The sequence below is a fragment of the Dermacentor silvarum genome, chromosome 8, assembly GCF_013339745.2.
Source record: "Dermacentor silvarum isolate Dsil-2018 chromosome 8, BIME_Dsil_1.4, whole genome shotgun sequence".
NCBI lineage: Eukaryota > Metazoa > Arthropoda > Arachnida > Ixodida > Ixodidae > Dermacentor > Dermacentor silvarum.
The window spans coordinates 22,275,292-22,292,541 of NC_051161.1; the positions used below are offsets into that span (position 1 = coordinate 22,275,292).

The window sequence follows — 17,250 nt, forward strand, 5'->3', positions numbered from 1 at the left end:
CTTGTTGGTGGCGGCAAACTCCCTGCTGTGCTGGTGGTGCTTGATGGCGTTCATGCGCCGCGCCTGCGGCACACCGGGCCCCGTGGCCGCCGACGCGGCCGTCCCCGTGCCGGGCGGCTCGCCCACGAAGCGACGTCGCTGCTTGGGGAGCTTCTCGCGCGCTTGCGTGTGCGAGTAGAACATGGTGAAGTTGGACACGATCACCGGCACGGGCAACCCGATCGTCAGCACGCCCGCGAGCGCGCACAGGGCCCCGACGAGCATGCCTACGTAAGTCCTGGGCACCATGTCCCCGTAGCCCACTGTGGTCATTGTCACGATGGCCCACCACAGGCCCTCGGGGATGCTGGTGAAGTCGTTGCGCGGGTTCGCCTGCAGCCTCTCGGCGTAGTACACGAGGCTGGCGAATATCACGATGCCCAGCACCAGGAAGAAGACCAGCAGGAAGAGTTCCTTGGCCGAGGCCTTGAAGGTGTGTATGAGGATCTTGAGCCCGCGCGAGTGGCGCGTCAGCTTGAACAGCCTCAGGATTCGGATGATGGAGAAGAAGTCCAGGATGTCGGCGTTCTCCAGGTCCGCCGCGAGGTGCTGGAGCAGCATGTCCGAGTAGAAGGACATGGTCGCGATGAAGTCGATGATGTTGATGGGCGCGCGCACGAAGTCTAGCTTTCTCGGGCTCACCACGAACCGTATGGTGATCTCGAAGGTGAACCAGGCATTGCACACACTCTCCACGTAGAAGAAGGCGTCGTGCGCGTCCGTCTTGACCTTGTCCAGGACCCAGGCGGTGGTGTTGCGCTGCGTCACGGTCCGGTTCACGATGACGGGCACGCGCATGTTGGGGTGCGTCTTGAGGCAGAACGAGAGGATGGAGACGCAGATGAAGAAGACCGATATGACGGCCATGACCTTGGCGGCCAGCGACGAGTAGGGCTCGTCGAAGAGCAGCCAGATGCGTGGCTTGAGCCGCTGCCAACAGGACAGCTTGCCCGCGTAGTAGTCCTCTTCGACGCCGAACTTTCGCGCCAGCTCCTCATCGCTGGGCTTCTCGTTCTCGATGTCGAGCGTGTCCAGGATGGCCAATGTGGCTTGGGTGTCTCTGTACACCGTGTACGTCATCCAGCAGCAAGGCTCGACCTACGCATGACCGGTAGACACGTTTGATAGCTTAAGGAAATACAGTTTTTTTTTTTTCATGTAGCTGAAATTTATTCTCCATACATTATGATAAACGATTTACGCAAATTTATATGCGAGAAGACATCCCGAAGTCAAGCCATTTGTAGTGTTGTGTATCGCACAATTAAGATTACACTGACATTGCGAACTGCGCTGCTTTTAGTTATCCTTCGGAAATCTTACGGCAAACTGTCACGGTCATTGATTTGCTACTGCTTATATAGAGAATGGCGCGTATATATATAGATAATAGAAAACAGTGCCGTCACAGTATACCTGATTGGCATCCAGACCCCAGAACTCGAGCTCCTCTTCGAACAACGGGCCACACACGTTGGTCGGATAGTGCAGCTTGCCCGTGCGGTAGTAGTTGAGTATCTGTGCGAAGACGCCCGGGTGGCGGTCGAAGAAGTACTCGTTCAGCACGGGGTCGTAGTTGGCGAGTGCCTCGGTGAGCCGGGAGAGGCGCGTCGCGGGAATCTTCTTGAGGGTCGTCTTGTACGTCTCGAAGCGTATGCCGCCCACGTTGAGGACGACGCGGTTTTCCACATCCAAGGTGCCGCGGCTGTTGCTCGCGTGGTGGTACATGCTCTGGCGCCTTCAGGTCGGCATGTCCTCGGCACCTGCGTTCGAGAATGGCGTCGAGAGAAAGAAAATATTAATAATACCTCGTTATAACGCAGTAATAGAGTTGAACCTCATTATAACAAAGAATCTCGCGAACAAGTTAGGGACCGCACAAAGAGCGACGGAACGAAAAATGTTAGGCCTAAGACAGGAAGAGAGCGGTGTGGATCAGAAAGCAAATGGGGATAGCCGATATTCTAGTTGACATTAAGAGGAAAAAATGGAGCTGGGCAGGCCATGTAATGCGTAGGATGGATAAACAGTGTACCATTAGAGTTGCAGAATGAATACCAAGAGAAGGGAAGCGCAGTCGAGGACGGCAGAAAACTAGGTGAGGTGATGAAGTTAGGAAATTTGCAGGTGCAAGTTGAAATCAGCTAACGCAATTGGAGATCGCAGGGAAAGGTCTTCGTCCTGCAGTGGACATAAATATAGGCTGATGATGGTGATGCTAACCAAGCCGAATCTGACACGAAAGTACCTGCGTTATAGCCTATATTATTTATAAGAGTAAATTCGCCACACAGTAATATCGGCGAGAAAGTTTCTATATTTAATTCGTTATATCAGATAATTCCTTCAATCTGGGTTCATTATACCGAGGTTTGACTTGCTGCATTCTGTCATGACTACTTTCCTTTTACATTACTTTATTAACTCTACATCCCCTCGTTTTACACTTTTTTAACTACCGCTCGTATTTTTAACTAATCGTTGTTTTTCTGTGTACGGTATTCCTAATTGTATAGCAAGCAGGCCTTGTTCCCCTCCTTGTTGCAGCTGCCACTCAGGTTCTTTGCCCGTATTCGTTTTATGTGCGACAACCTGATAATAATAGTAGCGGCTTCAGATACGCGCCGTGATTTATCAGCAGCGGTAGAGTTCTGCTGCTGATGCTCCCGGACGCGAGAGGTTGCATTCCAATGGGAGCAGAATGCAAAATACTAACAATATAAGTAAATAAACAAAACACGCTGACGGCGCTCATCTTAAAGGGACACGAAGCAGGAATAGTATTAGGCTGTATTAGCACACCACGCTCCAACAATGGAAAAGTGGCCACTCTGATTGTGAGAGGCGGTTCGGTAAGTAAGCAAAGCCGAAGATCGTTAAGCCGGCGGCGAAGCCGCACTGAACTTACCACAATTAATGGCGTAAATAATTTGTAATTAATGACGTAATTAATTTGCAATTAATGGCGTAATTAATTTTGACAGCGTTTACTGAGGTGTAGTTAATTGTGCATCAACAATTAAGGATGACATTTCATTCTCAAGGAAGCAAGGATTCAACCAGATTTTCGTATCTTTCCGTGTCGATGACGGCCCACATAGCAGAAAATTTGTTGAAATCTGTGATTCCGCACTGACTTACGGCCGGTGGTGTGCATGCGTGTGACTCGAGAAAGCTATAGTCTGGCCTTCATTTCCTGCAGTAATCATCAATCTTTTCTTTTTTTACCATATGAAAAAAAATCACAGCATATCCACGGGGTGAATGATGATGAGTGGGCGAAGCTCCGAAGGGAATCATCGGATCTCCCGCTTAAGGGGACGCTAGCACAAACGCGTTAGAGACGTGCAGTACTCTCTAGTAAGGGGGAGCGTCCACAGCGTCTTACGCAGCCATTTACACATGCCGGAACGTGCACCGCGTTTGCCGACGCCATCACATGACTGCTGAGAGAGTATACCCCCCGTATTCATAAACGCTCCTCGACTTGAACTTGACTTGCCACCGCCTTGGGCAGCGCGTTCGAAACGCGTTGAAGGTAAGGCGGAGAGGCCACAGCGTCTTACACCAGCTTCTTACACGGGCCGTAACGCGCTAGCACAAACGCGTTAGAAACGCGCTAGAAACGCGGCCTTTCGTTAATGTTGGGTATTTATTGCCATCGTGGTGCTTGTGTTTATGTGTGCTTCGTGGCGTAGTGGGCTAACGCCGCGCGCTCGGAAGCGAGGGGTCCCTGGTTCGATTCCGCGCTACGGACACAACTTCGGAATTTTTTTTTCTCATTTTTCTCAGACCGGTTACACACTACTACTACGACGAGGGACGAACGGGTGCCGCTTTAAGGAGCTTCGCCCCTAAAAATAGTTTGAAAGCCCACTTATAGCGCCACTCTAAACTGATTTATTGTCACTGTTTACTGAGCATACAAGTGAACGCTCTCTAAAAAAATTCCCTATGCACGATCGCGCTTTGCAACGTGACCGCTCAGATAGCAACTCTTCGCTCCAGAGTTTGTCTTGGGTCGAGTACTGAACGGATAAATTAAGGGGCAATATATGCATCTCGACAACAGCTTATTGCGCTTTATATAACCCAAGATCAGTTTGCTTTCGATGGGAAGCTGATCAAGCCTTTCAGTCACTTCCATCATCCTTGCGGGCCCATTTTTCATGTTCACCGCTTTGCAAAGTGGAAAGCGTGTTATACCCGAATCACGCCCCCTCGTTACACAATTACGGTTCCTAAGCATCGGTTGGTGAGTCCGCGTCTTACTTGCGACCAATCGGTTGTGAAGGGCTCACCCTTAAAACGCACGGGAACCTTCGTGGTTAGAAGAAAAGGGCAATGCTCATAAATCAAACTTGTGATGGACGTTCTTCTTAATGCAGTCATCACTCCGATCTGTGCATCGTGATCATGACATCATCATCGAGTCATCATCATGGGCTATCATCATTCATTCGGAATCATCTCAGATCTACTATACGATGCAAGGAGCTTCTATAGTTTGATATCACTCTAAACTGATCACTGAGGTAAACGAAGCACGATCGCGCTTTGCAACGTGACCGCTTAGCAACTGAGAGTCTCCTGAACTGATACAATACATACATCTCGTCTTGATCAGCTATGCTGATCATTTCAGTCACTTCCATCATCCTTGCGGTGCTCATGTTGTCCCTTAACGCACGGTCGTCGCAATGACAAGATCCCGTCCTTCCCATTCATTCACTGTGATATTCACATATCATCATCATCATCATCATCATCATCATCATCATCATCATCATCATCATCATCATCATCATCATCATCATCAGCCTATATTTTATGTCCACTGCAGGACGAAGGCCTCTCCTTGAGATCTCCAATTACCCCTGTCTTGCGCTAGCATATTCCAACTTGCGCCTGCAAATTTCCTAACTTCATCATCCCATCTGGTTTTCTGCCGACCTCGACTGCGCTTTCCTCCTCTTGGTATCCATTCTGTAACCCTAATGGTCCACCGGTTATCCATCCTACGTGTTACATGGCCATATGGATACATGGCCATGGATATTCACATATCGCCGTGCAGTACTCCGAAGCCGTCACCATTCCAAAGCACGCAATCCTAGCTACAGCTCGCGTGCCGAACAAGCGCTTGAACATAGTACCACCATTTGTGTTAGTTTGTCGCACATACGTTCCGTGACTAGACGCGACACACAGAACGCACGAGCACAGGGAGGCAGCACCAGGCGTGTGTTTATCTCCAGTCTGTCGTCGCCACCCCCCCCCCCCCCCCCCCCTCGCAGCGTTCCCCGCGCTGGCGCCAACGACACGCCAGAGCGACGCTCGCGCACATTAGACCAATTTTCACGCAGGCGCGGCAATCGCGTTGTTCGCCACCACTGACGAGCCTCGGGGGCAGAAAAAACCGAGCTTTCCGCGAATCCACAATGCCGGTCTCGCTCGCGCCAACTGCAACGTCGTTTCGTCCACGCAACGGAGAGACAGACAAACACGAGCCGCACAACCGGGTTAGCATTTCGCGAACGCACCGCGGGACCGCATAGTGAGATTACGCGCGTTTGTGTTTGTGTGCGTGCGCATGGTGTGTCTGTATGTGTGTGTGTACATGTCCTTGCGTTTGTGTGTGCGTGCGTATGTGTTCGTGGCGTGCGTGCGGTCGTGTGCCTGTGTTTGGTATCCCGTGGGAGCGCAGTTATAGGAGGCGCGCGAGAAACAGCGCGGGACCGAGAGCGAAGACAAAAGCGGCACGAAACGGCGCCGGCCCTACCATAATCGATGCCACCCTCCCCGCTCCTCTTTTCCGTGCCGTAGACCCAGGCGCCGGCGAGCACTTGCACTTCAGCGCAGGTGTCGAAACAGAGAGCTCTCCGAAAGAGGAAGAAATGAGGGTTGTCGGTAGGGGGGCGTGTACTACGCGGTAAGGGAAAGGCTGGGCCACCGCCGGCGAGCCCGGGGTCTCCTCCGAATTCGTACACCCGCCGCCGTGCCTTCGACAAGGCCGCGAGAGAGACCCCGATCTGGAGCGGACAGAGAAGGAGAAAAGCCATTACCTCTTGTTTGGCCGCGGCCGACAATTTCGTCCCAGCGCCGGCCGGCCGCGCAAGAGGTTTGGGGAAATGGGGCTGTCGGGAAGAGGGAGGGTGGGCGAGGAGGAGGAGGAGTTGGCGAACAAGAGGAATAACCCTTTCGCCGCCTCCCTCCTCTGGTCATTCCTCTTTCTCCCGAAAGCAGCACCTTTCGCACGGCCGCGCCAAACTGGGTTTTCGCTAAATCAGGCCGCACTCAGTGCGGAAGAGCGAGTCTGCCTCGCCGCGCCGATCAATCAGGGATGAGGCGGTCGGTCGCCGCCGCGGCCAAAGCCCGCGCTTTCCCTCTCCCCTCCTTCCCTGTCACCCTTCGGTAGAAGAAGCGCACGGCTTCAGAATGGGGAAGAGGAAGGAAGCTCGGCTACACCTTGCTTTACGCATGCGGTTACGGGCACAGCGGCGGAACGAGTCCTCAGCGGCTTTGCTGTCTGGCTCGAGGCTGCAACATCGAGGCCTAAAGCATCGCTGCTTCGCCTGCGGTTTTAGTTCGACGCCGAACACTGATCACGAGGGACTCTTCACTCCCTTCTTTCGTGTCACTTCGGTTTCTCTCTATTTCCGCTTGCTTCGGTTGCGATTTGCCGGCCTCTTTATCACCCTTCGGGCCAATGGTGCGAGGCTTTAGGCGCAATCTCCACGGAGGCAATTAGTTGCGCAAATCGGGAAGTGCTAGAGTGTTTGTAACGTCCCTCGCTTCTTTCTAAGGCCAGCCTGTTGATTCGCCCAGTGACTGATACGGAAGGGTCAGTTCGTCTTACTGGGTGCATACAGGCAGGAAAAGATCAAACCTTAACTGTAGTTTTTATGCTTGCCATGGACTCCATTTGTTTTTATTTTACGGCGTTGTGTGGTATTAACTCTATTAGCGAGTTATCTATATAGGCCTAAAAAGGTACAGAATATATCTAGTAATAATCAATTTTTCCTTGAGACGTTCTAATGACGCAGCCCAGCCCTTGCGAAATGTTGTTGTCGACGGCGATTACACTAACCGTGTTTCTTACATTTGAAGCTGCCTCCAAAATTCTGAGCCCTATAGCGAATTGTGACGCTGGTTAAAACAGTTGATGACAGCGTGCGTTCTGTGCCCAAGAATGAACGCGCGCACACGTTTGCTCGTATCCCTCTGCATATACTTATCTGCCTTGTACTTATCGATGTTTCGTGCAAGCAGGCAAAGACACAAGGCCGAGGTTACTGAAATTTCTGGAAGCGTCAGGGAGGTTGCTTGTTACCATAGGCCCTTTAGGCTGGCGTGTTGAACCCACTATGACGCAACCTGGTTGCGAACAACCAAATTGGCTTGGTAGTAGAAGTCGCATCTATGACGCATTGTGTTGCGCTGTCACCGAGAAGTTCAACTCGTCTCGGTTGCTTTGTTTTCGCCTTCGGGCTCCATTTTATACCCCTGGGTACTGGCTGCTGAAAAGTCTATCTGTATTCGCAAGAATCAAAGTTTATCGAAGGTCTGTGCCTCGTTGTTTGCCAGCCGAGGTACCATCATCATCAGCCTATATTTATGTCCACTGCAGGACGAAGGCCTCTCCCTGTGATCTCCAATTACACCTGTCTTGCGCTAGCTGATTCCAACTTGCGCCTGCAAATTTCTTTACTTCGTCACCCCACCTAGTTTTCTGCCGTCCTCGACTGCGCTTCTCTTCTCTTGGTATCCATTCTGTAACTCTAATGGTACACCGGTTATCCATCCTACGCATTACGTGGCCTGCCCAGCTCCATTTTTTTCCTTTTATGTTAACCAGAATATCGGTAATCCCCGTTTGTTATCTGGTCCTTACCGCTCTCTTCCTGTCTTTTAAGGTTAGGTATAACATTTTTCGTTTCATCGCTCTTTGTGCGGTCCTTAACTTGTTCTCGAGCTTCTTTGTTAACCTCCAAGTTTCTGCCCCATATGTTAGCACCAGTAGAATGCAATGATTGTACACTTTTCTTTTCAATGACAGTGTTAAGCTCCCAGTCAGGATTTGGTAATGCCTGCCGTGTGAACTCCAGCCCAATTTTATTCTTCTGTAAATTTCCTTCTCGTGATCCGGGTCTCCTGTGAGTAATTTACCTAGATAAACGTGGAGTAATTGACCTAGTGGAGGCGTAGAATATAGAACACCCGGCTTCTAATCTGAAAGTCGTAAGTTCGAATCCTCCTCCAGTCCACTACATTTTCAGGCATGGAGTGGCGCCTGACACTGGCAAAAAAAATTTTTAAAATATCGCCGAGCCGAGGTATAAGTGGGAGCAAACAATGCCTTCGGATCTTTGAAGCTGTCGTTGTAGCTGTTTTTTTTATTTTTTATTTTTTTTTATTCAAAGCTGCGAGGCATAAGAATTTACAGGTCTTGAAGTGAGTTTGCCTGGTGAAGTGGCATAGGCTTTAGAACGAAAAACGTGCTACCGAGATAGCAACTGAAACGAAATAGGCTGATGAGATACAGAGTGAGGACAGTGTAAACAGAGACTCGCGTCTTACATTATATATAGCTTGCTCAAGGCCGATGAATTAACAAATTAAAAGCAATAGAACAAATGCATTCCTGCCGCTCGCGCTCTACTAGCAATCTAATGTGATCAAATTCACAGACTACAGAAACTCAGTCACGCGATTTACGGATTTTAACTGTCGGGAGTTCTGCATTTGCTGCAGAAGCAAGTTTATGGCTGACCGTCTAATTGTAGCCTGCGTGGAGGCGGTCATACTGTCGGTCGCGATATAGCAGTTTATTTAGTCCTCTTATTATTAGCTTAATTATTGGATTACATCACAGCTCAGGCCTCACTGTTCTCACCTGCACGTAAAGCGAATGGACAGGTGTCGCGATTGTTTGTTGCAGCTTTACGCAGTCTGACTGGTGGTGTACTCGAAAGCATCAGCGCGAAAAAAAACTATCGTCTGCTTCTCGCGCGCCGCACATGTATTCGGCACTGTATTTTCCTTCCTTCGTGACGTGCACTGCATTTAACATTGTCTTTAGTATGCACGAAATTCTCCGCGATTGCCACTACAGTACCACTCAGACAAACAGATATACCGCGGCGCTATGCGCTCCTTAGCTCAGTTCTTGTACTACCCGAAACCGACAGCACCAGCATAGAGGGCGCTGTTGACCAGCGTGCGCTTTTCCAGCGCCACCTGGGCAGCGCAAGAGGCCTATTTTACTGACCCAGTCCGTGCATTTGGCACATTAAAATCCAGCTGCAAGTCGCACGAACACACGTCAGAGTTCAAGAGATCGATTTAGTTTCCCAAAATACAAATCACTACACAACGCATGCACTTTTCTTATCCCAAAATTTTGAACCACATTACAGTTATTCTTCAACGAGGTAGGTGAGCATATCCCACTGGCTTAGTGGTGTCAAATCGCTGATTCGATCAGCGCCTGTGGATTCGATCGCATCACCACATTCGGACGCCGTCATCGCCAGCAGCGACCAATTTGTTACGAAAAAAGGAAGTGAATCTTACTCTATCCATTTCCCACCGCGGTGTCAGAAGAAATAAATAAGAGATCTATACGCTGCTGCGCCATTCGTTCATCGACGATCGCCAAATCCCGCTGCGGCGATTACTCGGCAGGCCTATACGCTTATGCCGCGCCGAGAGCGGCCTTTCCGCATTACTGCGCCCCGGGGCGCTTTTCCTCAAGCCGTACACGCACCGCACGCGAACGATACGCATTTTTTGGTGTTGGCGTTTCCCATTCTGACTTCCGTTCCCGGATCTTCTCGTCCTTATGGCGGCAATAACCAAAATTAAATAAAACACTCGGGGAAGCCAACGACCTCCAACTAAGAGAATTGCTGAACGAACAGCTTTATATATATATATATATATATATATATATATATATATATATATATATATATATATATCGGGGTAGCTCTCAGTTTAGTGCAGTTGTTATCACCAAACATTATTTGCAGCTGTCGTGTCATCGAAAACAGGCAGCATTACAAATGTAAAATGGTGTAAGTGGTTTCCTTTGCAGTACGCTCTTAAGGATCAGTCCACATTTGCTATATTAGCTAGTAAATTAACCATACTTCAGTAACGATAATGATGATCGTAAATCTGTTTTGTGGAAGAGGTGAATATAATAATAATAATAATAATAATAATAATAATAATAATAATAATAATAATAATAATAATAATAATAATAATAATAATAATAATAATAATATGGACAGGCTGAACTCAACCGAGCTAACCGAGCTCATGATATATTCATGAAGTCACGCGGAGGAAGTATTTTTCTGATAAGACGGCAGTGGGTGAAAGACCTAACCCTAAAGGAGACGACGAAAGCCGGAGTGCAGACTCTGGCAAGGCACTTCTGCCCGCGCCGCTTTCCGTGGCTACGACCGGAGTCCTTTCATGCGTGACTGTAACCGCGTCCGTGACTGTAACTGCGCCCCGAAGACGCCTTCGAGGTTCTTATTGATGTACTTGTGCTATATTTTGCAAGATCTAGTCATCACCGTCATTCGGTGGTAATTTAAACTGATTACATAAGGCAAACTTATCAAACGTGTCAGGAAAACGCTCAGAAAGAGAGCAGCGGGTTACGTTCTGCAATAAGCTTCGCTCATATTTTTTTTTTTTTGAGCGTCTGTATTTGAAGCACATTAGGATTCCGTTTAACTGGCAAATTCACGTGCGGTTACCACTTAATGAAAAAAAAAATCACTACTTCCGTGCACGTCTTCTCCAGCGTGCGCACTACACTTCTGGCGCTGCTGCCGCCTGAATGTTTAAAATATTCAAGCTGCGCAATCAGGCGCCGGCAAATTGCCTCATTATTACTGCGGCTGATAGAAGTGCCGGCGTAGAAAGCTGGAACACGCAACGGCGAAGAAACAGAATATCAAGCACGTGCCCTCTCGTGACTCCCACAGCAGAGTTAGTGTAATAGAACGGCAGCTCCAGCCGCCAACCCATGCTCTTAGTATTCTTGCCTTCCAGCTTTTTTCCTCCTTTCTTTCTTTCTTTCTTTCTTTCTTTCTTTCTTTCTTTCTTTCTTCGTTCTCTTATTTTCTTTCGTTTTCTTTATTGGTCGTTTTAAGCTTTTTGTTGGTTCCTTTTTTTTTAACTGTTGATTTTCTCTGTCTTCTAACCGGGCACCTACTTTGTTTCCCGTCTACTACTTCCTTAGTCTTCTTCTAATATTTTTCTCTGTTTCTATCTTCCTCTCTGATTTCTTTTTGTTTTCTCTACATCCCCTTTACGCGAACCTTAGAATGCTTTTTTTTTAAGAATATTCGTTCTTTTCTACACTCTGCAATATTCAGCAAGCAGCGAGTCGAAGCCGAGAGGTCGTGACGACCCCCTGAAGAGCCATCGCACACAACCTGAGCTGTGTAGGCGCACGGAGGAGACGCTTATCCGACGCGGCCACGACGCCTGCACGCACAAACGCCCCGCGGTTCCAGGCAATTTCACCGAAAGTTCCTGCTCGGTTTTTAAAGTCCGCAGCCAGCACCGAGCACTCCAGATCGACTACCGCGCTGTACCTAGGACGAAGCCCAGCGTTGGTCGCCACGTCATAGCCTGAAACACTGAACTTCTTTAACAGCGAAAAGTCGCTGAGTGATGCTGACGATCATGGTTTTTATTAGCTCAATTTTTCTTTTTTTTTATTGCGAGAGCAATTATATGGACACTCCAAGCGGATTTATGCCGTCGACGTCGCCGTCACCGTGAGGTTCCGTGAAATCCAAGGGCGATAAAATCGTCGCCGCGCGCCGTATGCTGTATGTGCGAGCGAAAGCGCGCGAGGGACGCGAGTACACATGGCGGAGAGCAAACGCAACTTCTTCCGTCGTGCGAAAGGCCTTGGGGGGATGGGAGGGAGGGAGAGAGAGAGGGGAGGAGACGTTTAGCTGCGGCACCAAATGCGCATCTTGCGACCGAGCGCAAGGGGAACTCACGACTCAATTAACCACGCTTGCTCACGCCAGCGTTTTGACAGCGGTTGTCTGCGGTCATCGAGTGGGATCTATTTATGTTTGCTTGTGCGCACTGACACCATGCTTGGTAATTCAGTTAGTAAGCGAATGTGCCCAAGTTTATGCAACCGATACAACTACTATCCTTATTCCGTATAACTCTCTACTAATTTCCTATCGCAATTGATGCTTCGCCTTTCGGGCGAAACTGCAATTTTTTTAATGTGTCAATCATTTTAAAGGTCCTCCTTATTAGGGAAAATGGGGAAAACCCGCTTTTCTAAAACGGCATCGGATATCAAGATAGTACTTTGTTTAGAAAATCATCTTGGATGCGCACGCCATAACCCATTGGCTATTGCATTGAGCTGCTGAGCTTGGGTTCACGGAGTCGATCCCTGCCGTGACGGCCGCATGTCGAGGAAACAAAATGTAAAAAAAAAATGTTCGTGTACTTGGATATAAGTCACCCAGGAAGAACCCCGGGTGATCAAAGTTAATCCGGAGTCCCTCACTATACAGTGTGCCTCATAATGACATCGTGGGTTTGGCAGGTAAAACCCCACTATAAATATTGTTGTGTATTTATTTTTGATGCACCCAGGGGGCTCCCTGTTCAGCTCTTAGGTACGTTTTTAGCCCTAGCGACAAATTTGGGCGCATACATTTCCCCTGGAATAAAATGATGGAGGGGGGGGGGGGGGTGGCGACGCATTCAACTTAACCAGAGTCCCTTAGGGAATTTTACTAGGGCAATTTGCTAGCTATTTGCGTCACCGAAAAAGTCACTAGAAGAGTCGATGAGACTCCACAGTTGTCATCACTATCTCGCTAAGTTTGGCAACTTTCTCACTAAGTTACCGACACTGGCATAGGCGTGCGCTGAAGTCAAACAACGGAAGCCGGGTCATGCACTACTAGGCGTTCTTGGCGTGGGAACGCCTTGTTTTCGCGTTGCTGTGAACACACCCACTACATGGGCTTGTACAGGGCAACAACAATGTGTAGGCCTGCGCGCTCTGACTATGACGTCATCTGTAGGAGCGTGACACCCTATTACAATGTACAGACCATCTCGCGCTTCTCGCATGTCGCAACGGTTAAAGCTGAACTGGCCTTAGGTAACATGGGTCCTGTTGAATAAGTTCGTGGATGGATTTTGGTTACGTATGAGCATAGGGCGGGGGGGGGGGTCTCTTACAGACATAATTTTGCAGTTGCACTCGCTGTCTTTTCACTGTTCTTTTTCTTTTCGTCTACATTCAATCATACTCAGCTGTTGTTACGCGCACAAAGCAACGATGGTCTCCGCAGTGTCGAGCGAAGCTTCCAAGTTTCGTTTCACTATCTAGCAGAGATACCCCCATCCAAAGGGAGACATACACATTCATGAGAGCAGTGGTATTGAGCTGAGGTTCCCGACACACCAATAGTTCATATTCTACAATAAACATAATGTAAGCGGTGTGTATAGAAAGAACATAGTGCATAGTAATGGAATCTTATGTCTGTATTGAAGTCTTACTTTCTTGTAGCATCCGATGTTTTCTCTCTTCCTCTCCCTTTTCTTGTTTAACTCTTTGCTGATGCCGTGCTGAAGGTTTTGGAGTAGCTGACTCCTTGTAGAGCAAACCTCTCCAGTTACATTTATTTCTTTGTCAATTAGCTAAATGAAGGAATGTCCGGCGGGAGCACTGTAATCGCACCCAGAAGACTGGCAAGACAGAAAGTCACCGTCATCTAACTAACTGCAACTTTAATTGCCAAGGTCGGGCTTTCATTTAGGAAACCTTAAGTGCCTCACTAACGCCCTCTAACTCCTGAAAGGTCCAGCGAATTCGCCACTTAGGAGCGTAGCGAAGGTCCCAGCAGTGTCACGCTTCGTCATGCTAATGAGCGTCCGTGCGGTTCTGCGAAAACGATGCTGAGATTAGGTTACGCTAAAGCGAATCACAGATGACGCAATTTGTGCCTCCTTGCGGCAGTGGGTGCCGCGAGGGCGTAGGGGGGGGGGGGGGGGGGGGGCTACGTTGGGAGGCTATCTCGCACATGGCTGCGTCCAAGATAGTATCTTAAGACGGGAGGGTTATAACCTCCATTAAGCAGTGAACGGAGTTTTCATACTCTGCGGGCTGCTCGGAGCTGCTCCTTGATCTTTGAACTTATCTAGTGAGCCTGTTTTATGTGAGCGCGATCGTTTCACGACTGCGCTGAGCACAGCGGGAGATGTGAGGTGGCTATATTACATAATGAACGTATCGTTTTAAGAAAATGCAGATTACGCAAGATAAAGGGAAAGCCTTCACTCATTTCTCTTTCACTGAAACACAACATTACGATACATACGGCTTGTCGCTTTATTTAAGCCCCTTAAGTATCATCTTCATTATGGGATACATGGAGCGTTTTTATGACTGGAAATTTCGAAATCGTGCGTGGCGCTTAGAGCTCGGGCACCGTAAAGTACCGCGCACGGGCGTATTTTGGAAGCGAGATGCTGAGAGCCAAATAAAAAGGCGCACGAACGCGCCGGGGTTCGTACGTGTGCGAAAGCGGAGCAATATATGCTGCGCGCCAAAACGGAGCAGCTGCGGAGCAAACGACTGCTGCTATTAATTAGCGCCTTATTAACACCGTTCCGTCAAGGCGCCCGGTGGCTAACGATCCGGACGAGGTGCAATAATTAACCTGCCCCGATGCGCCCGAGCGTTCGCGGAAACGTCAGTCGCGATGTACGTACAGAGTGAAATAAAAGAAGCAGCGAAGAAGCCGAAAAAAAAAGATAGAAAGAAATAAATATCGCTCACTCGCACCTCCTTGGAGCTTACACCATTTTTTTTTCTAGGAACTGCGTCTTTTGCGAATATTTTCTTCGGTCGGCTTGTGTCGCAATCTGTCGGCCATCAAAAAACGTTACTTTATAATTGTGGATGGTTTCAGTAGGTCTGCTGGTTAGCGTCGTCTTGCCTATATAAAGAATATGAAGCGCGAATATGAAGCGCGAGTTTCGGATGAAGAAACCTAATCGCACATCGTGCTACGTTATGCATTATGAAAACTATAAGTTAAGAAGCATGCGCTGATGAAGAGGTGGTTTTGCATAACTGAAAGAACTCTGGGCTATTAACGTGGAGAAAAAAAAAAGAGAAAAAGATGGTTGGGTAGTTGTCGCAGTGGGAGTTAGAGCGAAAAATGAGTGAGCTAAAGTCACGCGAGGACTGCTGTAGCAGGGTCGTTAAATAGTGCGTGTTGGCAGAGCTGCGCCGTCTGCCACAGTCACGTATAACGTATGTTATCTCGTGCCCATTTTAGTTATGCAGGTAGTTTCGCCAAGTGTGAATGAAATAGCTGGAAGAAACACAGGCTACTAGCACCGTTTGGTTGTACTGCGTTGGCTCCAGTCCTAGTAGGTTTCTGCCCAACATTAGTGACACGAAGTGCACGTAAGGTAGACGTGAGACTCACACCAAGAAACAAAGAACGAAATTTTAGCGATAAAATAATTCTGATTGCATATTGATGGCATCCGAATTACTCTTACATGCGAATGTCTGTTACCTTCGCCTTATTGTCCTCGTTTCTTGTGTGCGCGCTGCACTTTCAAGATGAATAGCTACCAACTCGCCCAACTTTCAGTACTTTTACTCTTACATGTTCATTACCGATAACCCGGAAGAAGTGGAAGGTGAGGGTGTCTAAATAATGACTATTGGATCTATGAGGTTAGAGGACTGGTTTACGTTGATTCTAAGAGAAGAAACAGCGAAATTAAGGTATCTTGCCTCAGTACGTAACATGCAAACTTCAGTGAAAGTGTACTATATAAAAAAAGTGCGATATTTCATTTCGATTTCTATTCTGGTATGCCTTCGTTTTTTTGTTCGAACGCCGCCAAGTTCACCCGGATGGACTGTTTGACTCGACGAATAATATGCGATAAAGCAGGAAAAAATGCATGTGAATCATCACGGAAAACAATTCCTGCATACGAAGCGATAAACTAATCAGTGCGCTAAAAAAAAAAAAAAGAATGGAACTATAGTAAACGGCTTGACTAAGAGCGTAAAAGCATAAGACTCCGCTTTAATTGTTCGGGTGCTTCTAAAACACAACGGGCTTTCCGACAGAGAACGGCATGTGATCCACGAATGCGAGAGGCTGAACGGAGCGAGAGGTCTTTTACTCATGTCCTAACTTCAGGATATCGGGCAATCTGTCTCTTTCTTATTGCGCGGAAGTTGCCCAGCAATATTAACAACAAAGAGCATTCATTTCTGTGCAGCGGAAAATTGAAAATCACCGTAAAGAGGGGACGTGAACATTGACTGCGTGCGCTCGTACGGAAAGCAGTACGAAACATATCTCTCCGTAAAGAAAAGGAAGGCGACAGAAAGACATTAGGACACTAAGTGAAGTACAGCAGCGGTTCTTAGAGGAGCCGCACAAGCAATCTTCGATGGAGGAATCGGGCATTCGAGATGATTTGCCACGATAAGCCTGCATACCGGCAGAATCCCTCCATTGATTCCTTTCATCGCCTTTGTCCCGTTTCCCCCTCTGCCCATCCCACCCTTGTCTTCTTCATCTCCCTTCCCCCTTCTTTTTTTCCCATCTCCTTTATTTCCCCATTGCCATCAGCGCAACGACCTAATGACGTCATAGGCCTCCTGCGTCTCCGTCGGCCGATGAATATTTATCGGGGACGTGCAGGGGACAAATGCGTCGGCTGATCAAAAAGGACGGCCGCATGGCGGTCCTTTCGTGTGCCACTCTGCCCCAATCAACCTTCTATGCGTGTTCGTTCTTGTTTTCTTTGTTTCTTGTTTCGGTGCCCGACCTTTTATCTTTTACCGGCGCAGCAGCCTTCTAACTCGGGTGGTCCTTCTTTCCTCTACCGTGGTTATTGCTGTCGTCGTCATGATGTTTTGCACCGACAGGTGCTTAGAATCACTTTAGCTTTCATTTAGCGTCTTGTTCCTGTTATTTTTTTCTTTATATATATATATATATATATATATATTATTTGTTCATCCATGCATGTAAATTCATTTAGTCATCTCTCGTTCCTTATGCGCTCGTACTTGTGTGTATTTTCCATTGCTGCTTTCTCTCCGTCTTTTTCCTTTGTTTCTTTCTCTATCTCTCTATC

The 17,250-nt window shown here is 48.2% G+C and overlaps 1 protein-coding gene across 4 annotated transcripts in view; it reads right to left on the reverse strand.

Annotated features, from left to right (window-relative positions):
- LOC119460787 (potassium voltage-gated channel protein Shaw) overlaps nucleotides 1-17,250 on the reverse strand; it is a 113,246-nt gene that overhangs the window by 54,426 nt on the left and 41,570 nt on the right. For 3 of the 4 annotated variants that reach the window (XM_037721874.2, XM_037721876.2, XM_049672671.1), the window contains exons 2-3: nucleotides 1,456-1,802; nucleotides 1-1,137 (exon numbers count right to left, since the gene is read on the reverse strand). The exon at nucleotides 1-1,137 is cut by the window's left edge. In XM_037721874.2, coding sequence (XP_037577802.1) covers nucleotides 1-1,137; nucleotides 1,456-1,767 — 1,449 coding nt within the window. In that variant the 5' untranslated portion in view covers nucleotides 1,768-1,802. Of the gene's footprint in view, nucleotides 1,138-1,455; nucleotides 1,803-13,626; nucleotides 13,737-17,250 lie in introns of all 4 variants that reach the window. The other variant, XM_049672670.1, reaches the window with a different exon arrangement.